Raw genomic sequence first — 18,455 nt, forward strand, 5'->3', positions numbered from 1 at the left:
ATTTTTGTCTTGCAACTGTTGTGATTGATTTTGTACTGGAGGAGATTACCATCAGTCAGTGGCTGTGAAATCACTTCCCGATTGTTGGCTGTGTTGAATCACAATTGCTGCTCAAAGAGCAACTGGTAATTGTAGCCAAGAGGGCCTTTCTACAAATTCATCTATTGTGCCTATTCCAGGATTTGGAGGGCCCTCAGAGAATCACTCACAAATTACTCACTTCATGAATGGATTACTACAATGTGGAAGTTACAACTGGTCCATAATGCAGTTGTGCAGGCAATGATGGGCATGCCATGATATGCTTATGTGACCTCACATGTGACCTTTGTGAGTGCATTGGTTGACTTCTGGGCAGCAATTGCACTAGCAGACGTATATATCTCATCACAGTGCTTTATAGCACTCTGGTTAATTTATAATATCAGCATATTGTTCCCTCCTCTTACTGACCTCAAAAGGATGGAAGGCTGACTCAATCTTGAGCTGTTTAGGATCAAACTCCAGACTGTAGGCAGAATTTGCCTGCAATACTGCATTCTAACCACTTTGCACCAGAGCTCTTACAATTCAAGGTACTAGAGCCGAGGTGGCGCGGTGGTTAAATGCAGCACTGCAGGCTACTTCAGCTGACTGCTAGATCAGCAGTTCAGCAGTTCAAATCTCACCGGCTCAGGGTTGACTCAGCCTTCCATCCTTCCAAGGTGGGTAAAATGAGGACCCGGATTGTTGTTGGGGGCAATATGCTGACTCTGTAAACCGCTTAGAGAGGGCTGAAAGCCCTATGAAGCGGTATATAAGTCTACTGCTATTGCTATTGCTATTGCTAGTTATCATCTTTAAAGGACTTCCTTGCATATTTTGGTTCATTTAAGTGATCACCTTCTTCAAATGTTTATGCTTGTTCAGTGAAATCAGGCATGTGCTTTGGATGCCTTTAATTACATGGTGACGTCTATTGTGACATAGGAAGTGTGCCTTCTCCATGGGTCTTCTATGTGTGCATCCTCCCCTCCCCTCCACCCTGATCCCATCCTGATGGCAGTCCGGAAATCATTGTAAATGTGGCTGTTCTCCCAGGCCTTAGTGCAGAAGGGCGCTTGATCCTTGTTGGACTTGATGTTATTGTAGAAAGTTTGTCTTCTGGGTGCATGTACTGTTTCCTCTTTTTATTCTTTTTGCTTTTTGTGTAGCATCAGCTGCCCAGAGTCATTTATAGTTTCTTAGGCTCTAAATTGCATTAATACGTAGAATTAAATTTAAAAATCTCTACCTTATCACATTTCTGATTCATTTGTAAGAGAAGTTGGCAAGGTAATGAAACCATATTTCATTTTTTAAGATTGGAGCTTTTTTTTCTGACCTTGAGAGGAAAAACCCAAATAATTAATTTACCCTAGGATGTCCTAGGCATTTGCGATCTGTAACCATAAGAATACATTCTCTGTGATTTCTATAGAAAGTCATAAAAAAGTACAGAGCCCCAGGCAGAAGAGTCTGATCTATCAGGTATCAATTTATGTCATGACAGGTTGGCATTCACCATACAAAAGTAGACACAGGAAAGGGGCAAATTATGAATGAACAAGCCTTGACTTTTTAGAAATGGTTTGTTAGATTCTACAGCAGGAGAAAATTGTTTTAGAACAATGCATGATCAGATGTTTTGCTACTAGCTTTCACATTTTTTTAAAAAAAGAATCACATAAGTTAAGTGCAACAAAACAAAATGTTTATTATTTCAAAGAAATATTTATTTACAGAGACAGATCTAAATATACATTGAATAGGTTATATACCAAGTGTCTGAAACAAATCAATGGACATTTTCAGTGCACATTGAAAAATTCATACAGTCCTTTTACAACTTAATTGTAAGGAACAACTTGCCGTCAGAAGTTGTAAATGCTCCAATACTGGACGTTTTTAAGAAGAGAGTGGATAGTCACTTGTCTGAGATGGTATAGGTTCTTATACTTGAGCATGGGGCTCAAGATCTAAAAGGTCCTATTCTATTCTATTTTATTGGAAGTGGGAGGGAAAAAATTCAGAATTGGAAGAAAGATGGTTCTGCTTAAACTTGGAGGATGTGAGCTTTAAAGACCATTCAACATTGCAGTAACAATTTGGATATAAAGTGGATGGGTTGGCTTAATGCTTTATCATTTCACATATATTCTCTACAGGCTTTTGTTGTTGACAATGTTTTTCACAAAGCAAACATTACATATAACATTTTGAAGCCTCACTCCGTGATCCGAGGCTGGCCGTAGGAACAATAATTTGGCTCCAAGCCTCTCCGGGTGCAGTCGGTAATATCTGTGTCGCAGGTGTTGCAGTGACATCCTGTCGCAACTGGGTAGGAATAAAAGGATTCTGCGTGATCAGCACAACCAGGGATCTTTACAGTCTCATATACTATTGACTTGAATGTGCAGACATTCTGGACATGTTTCTGTGGAAGGATCGTGTTAGCTCGATCCTAATTATGGGAGAAAACAAAAGAAAAGTTATTAGCCTTTCTGAAGTAGCAAACCCCAACATGTTGTTACTGTAGGAACAGATCTAAATCCAACGTTAAGCAAGTTTACCATATTATGAAATATTCACAATTTGTTAAATCAGATGTAAGTCACATTTTAGGGTCTGCAATAAACAATTAAATAAAAATATTTGTTACAAGGCTGTTTGCTCCAGTTCTGTATCTAGGAGGCAACACGGTATGGAAATTGCACCGTAGGAAAACATGCAACTCCTGAAATTGAACAATTAAAATAATAACAAAAATTAAAGCATTTTCCAAAAAAAGCAATACTTTGCTTATTCGTTTATTCCAGTTAGAATCTACATTTTCTTGAAGTTCAGCTATTTCATGCTAGTAAGTCAATAGAATTCAGGAAACTACTGATCTCCATCACTTGTCTCAGATAAGAAATATATTTATATTGGCATGTGATAAATTTATAAGTATTCTTTTTTTATCTTCTGTTTCATAAAATAGATCTTCAACAAGGAATTAGCAGCCCCAGAAGCATTCTAACACTAAGAAATAAGTCATAAATGCTACATCATTCAGAACTACACAAACAAGGAATATCTCTCTAGGCTCTTGGCTGTTAGATTTTTTATTTCAACGTTAATCTCTACCGATTTTCATGAAAATTATTTCCAGAAACTTGAGCTAAGATTTGATGTGACAATTTTGTCCATGCTTGAAATGGCATTCTTTCCGAATAAAATGCATAGAATTGCTCAGGAGATATCTATTCAAAAGGATTTTCCACTGGACTAATATTGCATGGATCTTAAAATCATATCATCATTTTCTGAACTTGACAGAAAACATTGTCAGAATTGTGAAGTATGGCTTATATCTATAGTATTTGAGAAGTAATTTAGTTCTTTTAAGATCCCCTTCCCCCCCAACCTTTCTGTATTCTTACCCTTGTGAAGCAGTAACCAGAGCACCAGGTTGCATTCACCAGGATGCAAAAGCCACATTCTTCCTTCTCCACAGCTATTGTAATGTTGGATAGCTCGCAGGAATGACAATAAATCATTTTCCAGCAAAAAAATAACAAAGCACAGAGAGTGGTTGCCTTCATCCTGTAATTCAAATCCAAGAATTTAGGAACCCTTAAACAGAGGAGTGCACATTTCTAGAATCCTCTAGAAACAGTCAATTACCATGTTTGAGCAGGAAAATTAATTTAGAGTTATAGTTATATAACAAGTGATCCATTCAGTATTTTGTTGATACTGTATGTAGGAAAGAGAAGACCATTTAAGAGCAGAATAATTAAAAATAGTAATAGATGAACAACCTTTTTATTCCTAACATTATTTTTTTAAAGAATATAGTTAGTAAAAGAGACAGAAAATATTATTACTATTAGTATTTTTTTAAAAAGCATACACTTTTATAAAGAGTTTGTCATTTGCCATACAATGTAAATTAAGAATCTGATGAAAAATTACCTGTCCTAGAGTTGCTGGAATTAGTTGCTGCAATTAACTTCTGAAAGCAGAAAGACTCCAATGTCCTTTTTATACAAAATCAGAAGTAACTGACACCTGAAGGATTTACAGGGTATTAGACAGCTGACATTATGTTTAATCCCAGTGAAAGAGCATGAACTTAGAGCCAGACACCAAGAAAAACCTTGTAAAAAGAACACCATGAACATTATTGCTGTCATGCAAATTACCAGTAAAAATAAAGGCTGCCAGAAAACATGACAGGATATATATATATAGATAGATAGATAGATAGATAGATAGATAGATAGATAGATAGATAGATAGATAGATAGATAGATAGATAGATAGATAGATAGATAGATATAGTTATAGTTATAGTTTATAGTTTATAGTTTATAGTTATAGTTATAGTTATAGTTATAGTTATAGTTATAGTTATAGTTATAGTTATAGTTATAGTTATAGTTATAGTTATAGTTATAGTGATAGTGATAGTGATAGTGATAGTGATATAGATATAGATATAGATATAGATATAGATATAGATATAGATATAGATATAGATATAGATATAGATATAGATATAGATATAGATATAGATATAGATATAGATATAGATATAGATATAGATATAGATATAGATGATATAGATATAGATATAGATGATATAGATATAGATATATAATGTAGTTCGAGTATGTGTGTGTAAAAAAATAAAAATAAAAATATTGGGTTTCTGTCTGGATGGTCTCTTGTGACGAGCCGAAGGACAGAGAATGGTGTTATACATATATATATATAATGTAGTTCGAGTACCTTCCCCCAAGGTGGCCTTTGTGATATGTGCCAGGTTCTACGAAGAAAACTGTGAAGCTCAATGAACAAAAATATATTATACACTAATAGAAAAGTGAAAATTATATCAATTACAAGCATTGTTTTCTTAGCTACTATGCAGATGTTGTCTTTCCTTTTCCTCCAGGATGCTTTAGGATGGATTGTTATTATTTTAAAAATCCAAATTTTAAATCCTCTATTCGATAGTATATCCATTTGGATGAACTATCTAGAAAAAAAAATCCTGAGGTTAAACTAGGATAATTTGGACCAGAGTTATGGTTTCAGATGAAATCCATACAGTTCTCGACCTAAACTGCTATAATCTGTAATGTGCTACATGGAACTGTCTTATCCCAATTGACTGTGCTAAGCAGGAAAGCAACTGGAGTTATGAGGAAGTCAAAGTTCTTGAACACACATAACATATAAAAGACAGACTTTTTGAGATTGAGCAGAAATAGGATCCAAATATGAACTATTCAGCAAATCCCAGATTCAAACAGCAAAACAAAAGGCAAAGATAAATAGAAAAGAAGGGATAGAATCCAGAACATATGATTTTGATCGACTTTAAGGGTTATTTATTCCAACGCCTTGCCCAGATTTTTTTTTTCTAAATCAATTTTGAGAAGTAGCCGTCCAAGTTTGTGTTAGCTTTGTGAGTTTGACTAGACAAGAAGCACAACCAAGAATGCTAGCTCTAGCTTTATTGTTAGACTATAAATATTTTTACAGGACTGAAATACTGTAATTCCTCTCCCCCCTTCCTTTTACACGCTGGAATACTAGGAAATATCTTTTCTAAAATGTTTTCTACATAATCTTTCTTCTGTGGGCTAAGTCATCTTTTGCATGCCATTGTCCAGTCTGTGGTTTTTCCTCTTGTCTCCCAAGCTCATTCCCATATGCTATGACAATTTGGAACCATACTGAGATCCATCCCTATTCTAGGCAAAATATTTCATCCCTCAGCAGATCCATTGCTTCGTAGAGGAAAATTTCTCCTAATATTCAGTTGGGATAATATTAAGTTTCAATTCATTAATATATATAATGGCCTGTGTCTTGCCCCCATTTTTAACAGAGAACATATTTGATCTGGTTGTATTTCTAGATATTTGTCGATAGTTTGATACCTCCACTTTCTTTTGGAAACTAAACATACCCCACTTTGCAGATATCTTCAGTGAGCAAGGGATTGATCAGGTACCACCTCATCATAACTACCCCATTGACCTGAACTCTGGAGCCAAATTTCAGTTGGGCAGATCTATCCCTTTTAAAGTTTACTTTGTGGAATTTCATCAGCAAAAATCTTAAGAGAAAGTTAATCTTCCTCGGTACACAATCTGAAGAAATGGTGAGCCCCAAAGAGATCCAGTTTAATGAACATTTCACAACATACATTTCGCAAACACCCCAAAAGTTCAGTGATCACCGGCAGTTGATATCTATTCCAGAGGGAGATCTGTTCAAGAGTCAGTAATCCTTGAAAAATTATTGTTTCCTGATTTCTCTTTTATAAACACAGGCGCTCACAGTCCCCATTTTGCACAAGCAACTCCATGGATTTGGGATGCTCTGGTTCCTTTTTGAAAAGAGAAGGAAGGCCTATCTTGAAACCCTCTGAATCTTCTCAATTGTTTCATTTAAATAGACATTTCAGATAGTACTCTGAGACCCATTCTGCTATATGCTGTGGTAATTACACATACTTAGCACATATTATTCCAGAAAATTGAATTCCTCAGGATAAGATTATCCCATATGGTATAAGGAACCTCTAGCAATTAAACTGGCCTTAGGATCTGGAGAGTAGAAGAAGCATAAAACTCGATAGAAAACTTAGCTAACTACCATAATTTTGTATATCTGCAAACCACAAGGACCTTCAATTCAGTAATGAAAAAAGTAAAAAAATCTTAGGTAAAAATTATTTATTTAAAGGTACCAGTTAAAACATGAATCCAATTTAAAACATGAATCCAATTTAAAACATGAATCTAATTTAAAATCCAATGTCTACATTCAAAGCTACTGCTAGTATTTTTTTTCCTGTCTGTGATTTGCTGCTATAGCATCTAATTTTATAACAATGAAAAAATTTGGTCTATTGATAACCCAAATAGGTTTGAAGCCTAGAGCACTTTTAGAAACTTTTGGATAGTGATTTAGGAAATAAAAAAAGGGGCAGAAATATGTGCGGTGAGAAACATTCAATATAATATGTGTTTTACGAAACAGCTGCTGAACAGCCGATGCCAATACTTGGTAAACTATTTTCATCTTTTAACAAAATTATTCTGTATAGGCTACATTTCCTAATTCAACTTTGGCACTAACTGTGAACATTCAATATAGTACTTTAGTTCTCCTACCCATAATGATGCTATTTCAAAAGTACATGACCTGCAGCTGTCCAATTTCAGGCTTGTTTTTATTTCAATTCTGGTTTTTGAATTACAGAAAATAAGCAGTCCTACGGTTATTCTGAAGTGGTAAAAAAAGGCTGGGGTAGCAGGTATAATATTTGACACTCAACTTAAATCTCAATATGTATGATAGCATGATACTTGTCATTACAACAACATAAACATTAGGTTTGATACAATAAAGTGAAATACCTTTCCTATTTCCCCCCAAGCTTTATATTAGCTCTAATGCCTTTGAATATAATAAACCAAGTATTCAGGGATTTATTTTAAGGCCTTAGAGATTTAGGACTGTAACAATGTTTCATGTTTTAGATCTTGTAAAATTGAAGTACCCTATTTCTGGTAAATTGAATAGTGCCTATATCTGAAAGCTTTCCTTCATTGAAAATGTGGAACAGGGCACTCGTGTGGATTTTGAAAAAAAAAGAGGATATTAAATTGCCACGTGGTAGATAAGACTGAAAAAAAATAGTCTAGATTTAGAGCTTTATGTTAAAAAAAACAGGTTAATAGAATAGGTAGCAATAGCAATAGCAATAGCAGTTAGACTTATATACCGCTTCATAGGGCTTTCAGCCCTCTCTAAGCGGTTTACAGAGTCAGCATATTGCCCCCACAGTCTGGGTCATCATTTCACCCACCTCGGAAGGATGGAAGGCTGAGTCAACCTTGAGGCGGTGAGATTAGAACCGCTGAACTGCAGAGAACAGTCAGCTGAAGTGGCCTGCAGTACTGCACCCTAACCACTGCCCCACCTCGGCTCTTAGAATGGTAGAATGTACTTTAGAAAGAGAAGATCACTGGGTAGGTTTAGCCAAATCACCTGCTCTGTTCAGGTATCCTATGTGGGAATTGTTTGGAATGCAAAACTCTGCTTATTCACCAGATAACAGGAAAGAGATAGAAATCTTTAATTTTTGCTGCCACCTTATGATTATTGGGATATTTGCAACCCAGAGCGGTGACATCTACCATGTTTCCCCCAAAATAAGACAGGATCTTATTTTTTTTGACCCCTGAAATAAGCTATTGGCCTTATTTTTGAAGGGGTCTTATTACTTTTGAGGTGGAGGAGGCAGCGAGCATGGTTACCTCATGGCTGCTGCTGTGTTGCAATATTTTCGGGGAGGGCTTATTTTCAGGGGAGGGCTTATTTTAGCGCATGTGCTCAAAAGCGCAATTGGGCTTATTATCTGGGGAGGTCTTATTTTCAGGTAAACAGGATAGTTGAAACTAAAATGTGACATATTAGTTGCTGTATAAATCATCTATGTGGAGAATACATTCCTGCAGTAGATTTATATCTAGACATTTTCCTGTATCTTACACAGCACTGTTCTGTTGTGGATTCAACATCACATAGCTGTAAAAGCTTTTCCGCTACGTATGTTCAATCTCAAACCATAAATGGTGACAAAAGGTAGGACAGGAGAAAAAGTGACTCTCCTTCCTCTTTTTGTGTTTCTTTGACCTTGGTGAGTGATCATGAGGTTGTGACGTATTATTTAATATATTCGTTGAAATAATGTATAAGCTGCCCATTATCCTAAAGACTCAGGGCAATATACAAGACACATACGTTACAATATAACATATAAATAAATATGTTATTGAAATATTGTAAAATATTCTGCAAGAGTTGCAAAATTATTTGTTAGTTACAAGACAATATTTTTGTGAGTGACTGGAAACCCTTTTTGAACTTTTTACTGAAAATGGAAAAAATGAAGTTATGATTTATGGGTTTGGTGATTACAAAGGTTAGAATATGTGGGGAAAAGGAGCCATGATGACTCAGATTGTTGGGGGCAATATGCTGACACTGTACACTGCTTAGAGAGGGTTGTAAAAGCACTATCAAGCAGATATATAAGACTCTCTATAAGTCTAAGTGATAAGTGCTATTGCTATGATGTAGATTTAAAGAGAGAGGATAAAATATAAATGCATTTGTAAGTGTTATAAAGAAGAATGGAAGCCCTCCCTCCCTTCCCTCCTTCCATCCCTTCTTTTTTCTTGTCTTTTTTCTAAATTGCTTATCATTTTTCTTTTTTATAAATCTGCAGTGCTTTTATTCTGTAAAACATTTTTAATAGAATTAATTAGTAAAAATAATATTCTTATTCTTGTGCCATATCTATATATTATATATTATAATACAAGGTAGCAGAATAAAATTATAAAACATCTAAAAAAACCAAGAACAACTAAAAGTCAGATCTAACTAAACTAGCACAATACATTGAAATTCTCATGTAAGTAAACATATTTTATAATTTGATGCTGGAATCACATCAGCAACTGTGCTAATCGGATTTAAGTAAAGAAATTATTCTTGAAATAGGCCACTTCCTAGATCCCATAAATGAAGAAGAGCTGGGACAGGGAGGGGGAGTAACTGACAAAAGCATGTTGTCGGAGAGAGGATTGGAGGGAGGGTGAGAAGGAAGGGAGGGAGTGGACTGTGAGAGTGGAGTGGTAGAGGGGGAGGGGAAGTAGGGTAGAGGGGAATGATGGAGGGAAGATGGAAAGTTGGAGGGGGGCGAAAGAAAGAGGTGTATGGAGGGTTGAAGAGGTATAGTAGGTTTCTATTTTGGGGGGTATTGTTGACAAGAGGAATTGCTGTGTTTATTGTTTAATGTTGTATGGCCCCGGTTATGCACAGTATATATGTGACTGTAAAATGAAAAATGGAAAATAAAAACACATTTTACGAGGGGGAAAAAAACAACATGTTGTGACATCATGATGAAAATGGTTTTTGGAACACCCAGTAGAGAAACGTTAGGCTTTGCACTGGAATACATGTTTTGCCATCATTTTATCTTCACAGATCATGTCAGACATCCATGCCTAAATGGCTTATTTCCTACCAAAAATGACAAAAGAAGAACCTCCTTTACTGTGCATATGGTAATAATTCCAGGAGAAAACTCCTATTCCATTTTTTGTGCAAGCAAACAAGCTGGTTTCTTTAGTGTTGTAGGCTGAGCACTGACTGTGAAAAGGAAAAGAAACTAGCCATAGAATATAATTCTTGCCTAACACAGAGACTAATTTCCAATTATAACATTCAAGGGGTTTGTTTCCTCTCTTGTTTGACATTTACATGAGTTTATGGGTGAGGTCATCCATTGGCATGAATTGAGATACTACCAGTTATATATTTCATTCCTCTAATTGATGCCCCTGTTTTGGTGTCGGGAACCTGGAAGAGGGACAAAAAAACTCAGATTCAAATCTTGTAAGACTGAATAGCTGTGAATTTTGGGACCATTTGGGTTTTTTATTTTTGTTTCTGAATGGGTTTGCGATGCTTCAAACAGATCTGGTGCGTTATTTGGGAGCCCGTCTTGATTCATGGTTCCAGTTCAGAGTGGCATAGAAAGGCTCTGTTGTTGTCCAGGATCACTTAGGTAAAGGAGAATGCCTTTTGCTAAAGGGTTGAGCAACACCATTGGCAATAGCACTTTATCAGTGGGTAAGGACACATCTCAAGTTCAATGGTGGCTCTTTTTGAAGATCAATTACTGCATAGGGATAAGGTTGTAGGGACCTTAACTGTATTGTAGAGGGCAGAAAGCAATTCTTTCCCCATCAACAAATTGCTCTCGAATATACCTTGAGTGATAGAAGGTTTAAAAATAGATTTTACTGCTAAATCCGTCAGACTTTGGGGGGAAATCTGATTTCCCTGATCAATTATTTTCATCACATCTGTCAGGAGTATCAGACAAAGGGTGTGCTTAGAAAGAACTCCACTGTGGCTGTATTTGGACAATGACTGGAATTTTCCCTATGTTGATTTAATTGTGCTGTATTTTCACTGAGAAAAAAAATCATCCTAAATGTCAGACAACCTTGAGTGAGGAGATGTTTGGGTTTCTATTGTATTTTCGGAGGAAACTATGGCATTACCTGCAGAATTTTTAGCCCTGGACCATATATAGTGGCCTAAATGTATTATTACTGCCACCTGGTGGCTGACTACAGAACATAGCCTACTGTGTTCAAACTTGTTAGGTCTACCAAAACCATTGCTGCTATGAAGCAAGGTAAGAGTATGCCACCACTGTATGAATGGAGATAACATATCTTTGAAGCAGTGGTGGATTGCCATTTTCTTTACTTCCGGTTCAGGTGTGTTTCTGCGTGCAACGCTTCTGCACATGCGCAGAAGCATTCAGGCAGTTGAGCCTCCCACCACCGCTACTACCGGTCCACCCAATCCAGGCCGAACCAGTGGCAATCCCCCTCTGCTTTGAAGGTCCATAAAATGGGTAACATTCTAGAAGGGAGATATTTCCTGGCAACCAGGGACAGGAAAGGTTCTATTTTGTGATTTATGTTTGCTACGTGAAATATCCTTTCCTAAATAGAATAGAATTCTTTATTGGCCAAATATGAATTTGTCTTTGGTGCATATGCTCTCAGTGTACATTTAAAAAAAACATTCACCAAGAATCATAAGATACAACACTTAGTGATAGTCATAGGATACTAATAAGCAATCAAATCACACCAGGAAACAATACAACAATATAAATTGTAAAGATACAAGCAACATGGATATAGCCATAATTGAGAAGATATAGGTAATAGGAGGGATGAGAAGAAAAATAGCAATACAGTCTTAGTAGATAATTGAAAAGTGTTGTGAGAATTAGTTGATTAGCAGAGTGATAGCATTTGAGGAAAAAACTGTCCTTGTATTTTGTTCTGGTATGCAGAACCCTAAGCGTCATTTTGAGGGTAGAAGTTGAAACAATTTATGTCTAGGATGTGAGATATTTTCACAGCCCTCTTTTTGACTCATGCAGTATACAGGTCCTCGATGGAAGGCAGGTTGGTAGCAATTTTTTTTTCTGCAGTTCTAATTATCTGTTGAAGTATTTGTCTGTTACGTTTGGTTGCAGAGCCAAACCAGACAGTTATAGAGCTGCAGATGACAGACTCAATAATTCCTCTGTAGAAATGAATCAGCAGCTCTTTGGGCAGTTTGAGCTTTCTGAGTTGGCGCAGGAAGAACATTCTTTGTTGTGCTTGTTATGTTTTTGATTTTAGGTGTCCATTTTAAGTCTTGAGATATGATAGAACTTAGAAACTTGAAGGACTCTAGTGTTGGTAATGTGTTGTCTAGTATTGTAAGAGGTGGTAGTATAGGAGGGCTTATCCTAAAATCTACCACCATTTCTACAGTTTTGAGTGTATTTAGTTCAAGATTGTTCTGGTTGCACCACAAGGCTAGTTGTTCAACCTCCTGTCTGTATGCAGATTCATCGTTGTCTTGAATGAGACCAATCACTGTTATATCATCTGCAAACCTCAGTACTTTAACAGAGGGATCTTTTGAGATGCAGTCATTGGTATATAGAGAGAAGAAAAGTGGAGAGAGCACCCAACTTTGGGGGGCTCCTGGGCTAATTGCACAGGTATCTGAGGTGATTTTGTCTAGAGTCACCTGCTGCTTCCTGTCTATAAGGAAGCTTATGATCCATTTACAAGTGTGATCAGGTACAGTTGGCTGATTTAGTTTAGTTAGAAGACTGTCTGGAATGATGGTATTGAATGCTGAGCTGAAGTCTACAAAGAGGAACCTTGCATAGGTCTTTAGAAATTCAAGATGTTTGTAGGATGTAGTGCAGAGTCATATTAACAGCATCATCTGTTGATCTATTTGCTCGGTAGGCAAATTGCAAGGGATCTAACAGCGGATCCGGGATGGTTTTCAGGTGGGCCAGCACTAGCCTTTCAAAGGTGTTCATAACTACAGATGTTAGAGCAACAGGTCTAAAGTCGTTCAGTATTTTTTGGATTTAAAAAAAAAAGGCATAGTAGGTAATAATATATCTTCATCTCTAGCTGCAAAGAGGTTAAATGAAATAATTGCTGTGTTGTTTGACATTCCCTTTCTGGAAGATGTCCACTTCATGCACGTACTATAATTATAACATCAGGATATAATATTCATTTCTGTGGTTGGTATCTATAAAGTACATTTGCATGATCTGAATTTTCATTTATTAAAATGTTTAAACCGCACCATTTTGCTGTCGTTATTTGCCAGGAATAAAGTTTAAATATTTCTGAAAAATCCTACTCTTGTTTTCATTATTCTAAGAAAGTACAGAAAATCTAAGATACAATAACCAAATAGCTCTCGGGGTTTTGAATTCTACTCCCAGGTAAAGACAAGAGAGGATTTGGTGGTGATTCACCAGAGCTTGAGGATTTTGTAAAGGAGACATTATTGGGAATCGGGGATTTGATAAATATTCCATTCTTTCTCTTTTGTGACTGTTTTGTTAGAGTACTTTCTCTAATGGTGAAATGGGATTTTCTATAATGGTGAGGTATGAGGGCTTCCCTTTGAAGTCCCAGGGCAGTTTTAAAAGTTATATTTTGTTTATTTATTGAATTCATCTCCTGACACAACCAATTGACTCTTGGCAGCTTACGGTCAATACAAGGAAATGACAATTTAAACATAGAAACACAAATCAATGACAACCGGTAAAAAAAGAATGAAATCATAAACAAGGTATAATCAATTAAGTTGACACAATCATGAAGTAGTCTTCATGATAATTCATTATTCATCACCTTTCTAAAGGAGGGAAAAAGTCTGGACTCCAATGCTTAATCCATGAGTCAGACAAATGATGGGTGTAAAATACTTGACAAAATCTGAAAAGAAGACACAATATCAGTTTGGTCATGTACACCAGGGGTCTCCAACCTTGGCAACTTTAAGACTTGTGGACTTCAACTCCCAGAGTTCCTCAGCCAGCTTTGCTTGAACTTTCCTTGAACTCTGGGAGTTGAAGTCCACAGGTCTTAAAGTTGCCAAGGTTGGAGACCACTGATGCACATTGTGCCTATCGTTACTTCTTAAGGCAGTGTAGAATGTTAAGAAGCCATTTTCCTTCATGAAGGTTCAAGGGAAGAACCCACGAAAGCTGCTTCATGAAGCCACTCAAGGCATGTTCACTTTGCTTAGTTTGTCTACCTCCTTCGTTGTTTTTCCAATGCTTGAAGGAGGCAGGCAAGGTTTTTCTTTGCAGAAATCTCTTCCAGCTTTTTCAGGTACTCAGAAGGAACATTTTGTTCCTTGCCTTTGAGATAAAGCTCCTTTTCAAGGCAAACCAAAGCAGCTTTGCAAGGCCTATTAACATTAGGACAATTGCAATCAACAACTTTAACTAGTGCCATCTAGTGGTCATTGTAAGAAGACTGAAGAATCTGTAGGCTAGAAATAATGGCCCTAGCTGAAACTTTAACCTGTCTTAATGATTGTTCTTTTACCAATGTTTGAGAGATCTGGACTAAATTCAGTATGCTTTGTTCACTGGTTCCTTTGGGCATCCTTACATGCAACAATAGAGAGTGTTTGTATTCAAGATTAATCAGAGAAGATATATTCAAATATCTTCAAGCAAATTTAGGAATTTCTTCCTCATCATGTTGTACATGTCGATACAGAGGGTTATAATCAAGCAGGCACATCAGCAAATACTGGCTATTTATCTTTTGTATTTCTTTTGCTTCAGGCCTGGATCAAGGTGTGTGTGTGTATGTGAATGTGTGTACGCATGCGTGTGTGTGTGTGTGTGTGTACGTGTATGTTTGCATGCATGCATGCATGCATGCATGTATCTATGTATGTATCCAAGTTCCCTTGGTGCAGGGTTTGATCACAAAGTTCCATTTGCATTTTTTCACTTGCTAGAAAAAGTACAATTTCTGGCAGGAGAAGCGGGAAAAAAACATACTCTGTCTTACTGGCTTGTACAACATTTAAAATTCTGTTTGAAAAAAAAGAAAGAAAGAACTACAAACTCACCCACCAGGTTATTCCCTTTGGAACACTATGCAAAGAAAAGGTTTCCAATGAAATGTCTTCACTCATCAATGGAAGTTTTCAAGAAAAGGCTGTACAACCACCTGTCTGAAATGGTATAGGGTCTCCTCCTTGAACAGGGGATTGGACTAGAAGACCTCCAAGGACCCTTCCAACTCTATTCCGACTGATTGATTGAATGATACTACAAATAAATTGCAACCCAAAAAAAGTTTATGAAAAAGAAAAATAGCTAAAACTATTTTATACCAACATCTTTTTTTGTAGGTATCCATACCTTCGCTTTCTTGCAAACCAATGTTGCTTCCCCGACATTCATATAATGTTTCTTTTGTTTCATTTTTTTGTTCTTTAACTCCCATCTTATTTTGAGGCCCTTATCATACTATCCAACCATGATTTTGTCACTCTATTTTTTACCTGTCAACCATACATTCTTCTTTCATGTATGTGTGTTGCAATTTGACCATCATTCATCCTCTCTAAATGGCCAAACCACATCAATGTATTCTTTTTACATCAGAGGCTACTCTAATGTATTATTTCTTGCCTTTATCTTTTCTTGTTTAACCAAAGACATCTCTCAAACAATCCATTCCCATTGCGTTCTTCTTACTTTTATTTGACATGTGATTGCCCAACCTTCCTTTCTATAAAACAAAGTGGGCAGGAGTGTACTCTTATCCATAAATATTTTTGTTTCTTTCAAAAGACACAGTTCTCAACAGGGCACACCGCCCACTACCTTCCACCCAGTATTTGCATATTTCTTCATCCACTTTTCTATTCTCAATAAACATTCTACCAAGGCACATAAAAGCAGCAGCTTAATCAGGTTTTTCACTGTTTAAGTATAATTTGCAATTCATGCATTTTCCCTGCCAAAGACAACTGCCGTGATCTTTGTTACATTAGTCATTCTATTCTATTCACTCTGGATAGTCTTTTTTTTCCATTTCCAAAACAAACATCTATCTCCATCAAATCACTCTTCATGTTCTCTGCTTCTTTTAATCTTGTGTTTCTCGCTCTTTGGCTGTATTTTTTTCTTCCTTTCACTACATTTATATACTTTTTCTGATTCCCCTTCATTTCCATTGGCAATCGTTCTCTTTTTTCACATCCAATCCTCTTCCAATTGATAATTCCACTAAGCATTTTTTAATGTTCCCTAGTGGTTTAACCTAACACATTTCTGTTATATTCTGTAGAACAGAGACATTTTATAATCCTCCCCCTTTTAATATCTGCTTTCTTTTCATTCTGCTGGAAGGTAAAACTATATTTTATTACTTTTATGGGACTTGCACTTTCTCTTCCTAAAGTGGTTCTTCTTTCACTCTACTTTTTTTTCAAATTTTCTCTTCCCTCTCACGTCTATTTATTCCTCGAGTTCTACTTCTGACAGTACAAAATTGCAGCTATTTCTAAAATCAGAATATATCACCACTCTTGTATTCTTCACTCAGTCCCCCAGTCTTTCATCATAAACAATCAGATCAATCATACCTTTTTGATTCATTCATTTTGCATGGCTATCTATGAATAGACACACTTGAAGTATTTATTCAAAACAAACATTTTTCTAAGACACTCACCGGGCAGCATTGTCATTCATTCTTGGTACTACAAATGGCCCTATTGCTTTTCCTGTCTGATCTTATTTCCATCCATGCATGTCATCTAACAGCATACCTTTCCACTGGTGTACATTGATTTGGAATGTTGCATAGTTTTTCTGTCTACGAATTTCTAATTTTTTTCATCATCACCATTCACTGGAGTGAATCATAAGTGACTCATCAATAATCTATGGATTTCTATTTTCATATGAACACAAGTCTAAATGACACCAATTTATATTTTCTGCCTTTCATTCATAAATAAATGTACACACCCTGTATTAATCAACACCATGAGACAACATAAGTGCACTTTCACTCAGATCTAATATACCCTTTCCCTCTCCCTTAGTTTCAGCAACACATACCATACCTTTCTTTCTTTCTTTCTTTCTTTCTTTCTTTCTTTCTTTCTTTCTTTCTTTCTTTCTTTCTCTCTTTCTCTTTCTCTTTCTCTTTCTCTCTCTTTCCTTCCTTCCTTCCGTCCCTTCCCATTTAATCCTCTTACACTCTACCTTTTTCATTAAAGAAGGCTCTTGAGCAGGTTGCAGAACAAGAAAAATCAAATTCTAACATTCAAAGCCTTCGTCCCTTCTCTCTTTGTTGTAATATGGTGGAATCCCTCCTGTTGAATCAGTGTACTTGTTTGGTCAAAGATTTCTAGCAATTGTAATTTTTTTAAAAAAAAATATGGAAATGGTAAGAAATTCCTTCCTCCCTCCTGGCCATTAAGAAATACAGTTTTCAAAGTTCTCTGGAGAGATGATTATGATGTTAGAATGCTTTTAGTTTTCTTCATTTCTTATGTCATTTATTAATGTGCAAACCTATTTCTGTGAAAACGATTCTTAAAGATTCTTTTTGAGAATCTTCTAAAAAGTCTGAGGCAATATATCAACATGATGCAAGATTGAAATGGGATTACAAAGCAGCTGGACCCAAACATTTAGAACTGGCAAATGCAAATAAATGTAGGCATGAAATTACCCATAACTAAAATTATGCATCTAGAAATGGCCTTGATTACAAATGATATTTGCAGTTATACAGAGCCCCATGAATCAGTCTTTAATGTTCAAATGAGAATATAAATGTCTCCTTCTATGGGAGATGTTCGTCCAGCATATGTTGCTCTCTACAGGGAAGTGTATTGTCTGCACTTCAGATGGTAATGAAATGTGAGAGAAGAACAACCTGGAAGTAGCCAATTCAACAGAAGGGACTATATAATATTTAGTGCCTTTACTGTCACTAAAGGAGAATTAAACAGTATCCTTAGTGTTTTCTTAATTTATAAATATATGACTGCTTCGTTTATCATGAAAATATCTAGATTTGGGAATTCAGTTCATATTGAGTTAAGCTTTGACAAGACAAAGAGTGTATTAGGGAGTCTGAGGTCCCATAAAAATATTGTATAACCTGTCAAATTTGAAAAAAAGGCTCTGTCATAGGTTTTTTTTGTGTCCAGAGAAAGGTCATTTTTGCTATGATGTCTTAGATTATTTGGCCAGAACATAAACTTAAAATTCCTTACACTTTTTTTTTCATTCTACAGTATAAACATTCATGCGTAGAAAGAAAAGATTGATGCAATCTGTCTATTCAATGTCAAGATTCCTCAGCAGACATCATTGTATCAAGTTTCCTTTGAGGGTCATTTTGGAGAAAATGGATCTGAAGTGCAACCCAGGAATATCTCAGAGCAGGAAAAAA

At 36.1% G+C, this 18,455-nt stretch overlaps 1 protein-coding gene across 1 annotated transcript; it reads right to left on the minus strand.

Moving 5' to 3' along the window:
- Window positions 1–2,245: 2,245 nt before the first annotated feature.
- FSHB (follicle stimulating hormone subunit beta) lies at window positions 2,246–3,605 on the minus strand. Its single transcript, XM_014056721.2, has 2 exons — window positions 3,444–3,605; window positions 2,246–2,482 (listed from the first exon to the last, which is right to left on the minus strand). The coding sequence occupies exons 1-2, from the start codon at window positions 3,603–3,605 to the stop codon at window positions 2,246–2,248; spliced, it is 399 nt and encodes a 132-aa protein (XP_013912196.1).
- Window positions 3,606–18,455: the final 14,850 nt, after the last annotated feature.

This window comes from Thamnophis sirtalis, unplaced genomic scaffold (assembly GCF_051295495.1).
Source record: "Thamnophis sirtalis isolate CommonGarterSnake01/CBP01778 unplaced genomic scaffold, rThaSir2_p1.2 scaffold_1, whole genome shotgun sequence".
Taxonomy (NCBI): Eukaryota; Metazoa; Chordata; class Lepidosauria; order Squamata; family Natricidae; genus Thamnophis; species Thamnophis sirtalis.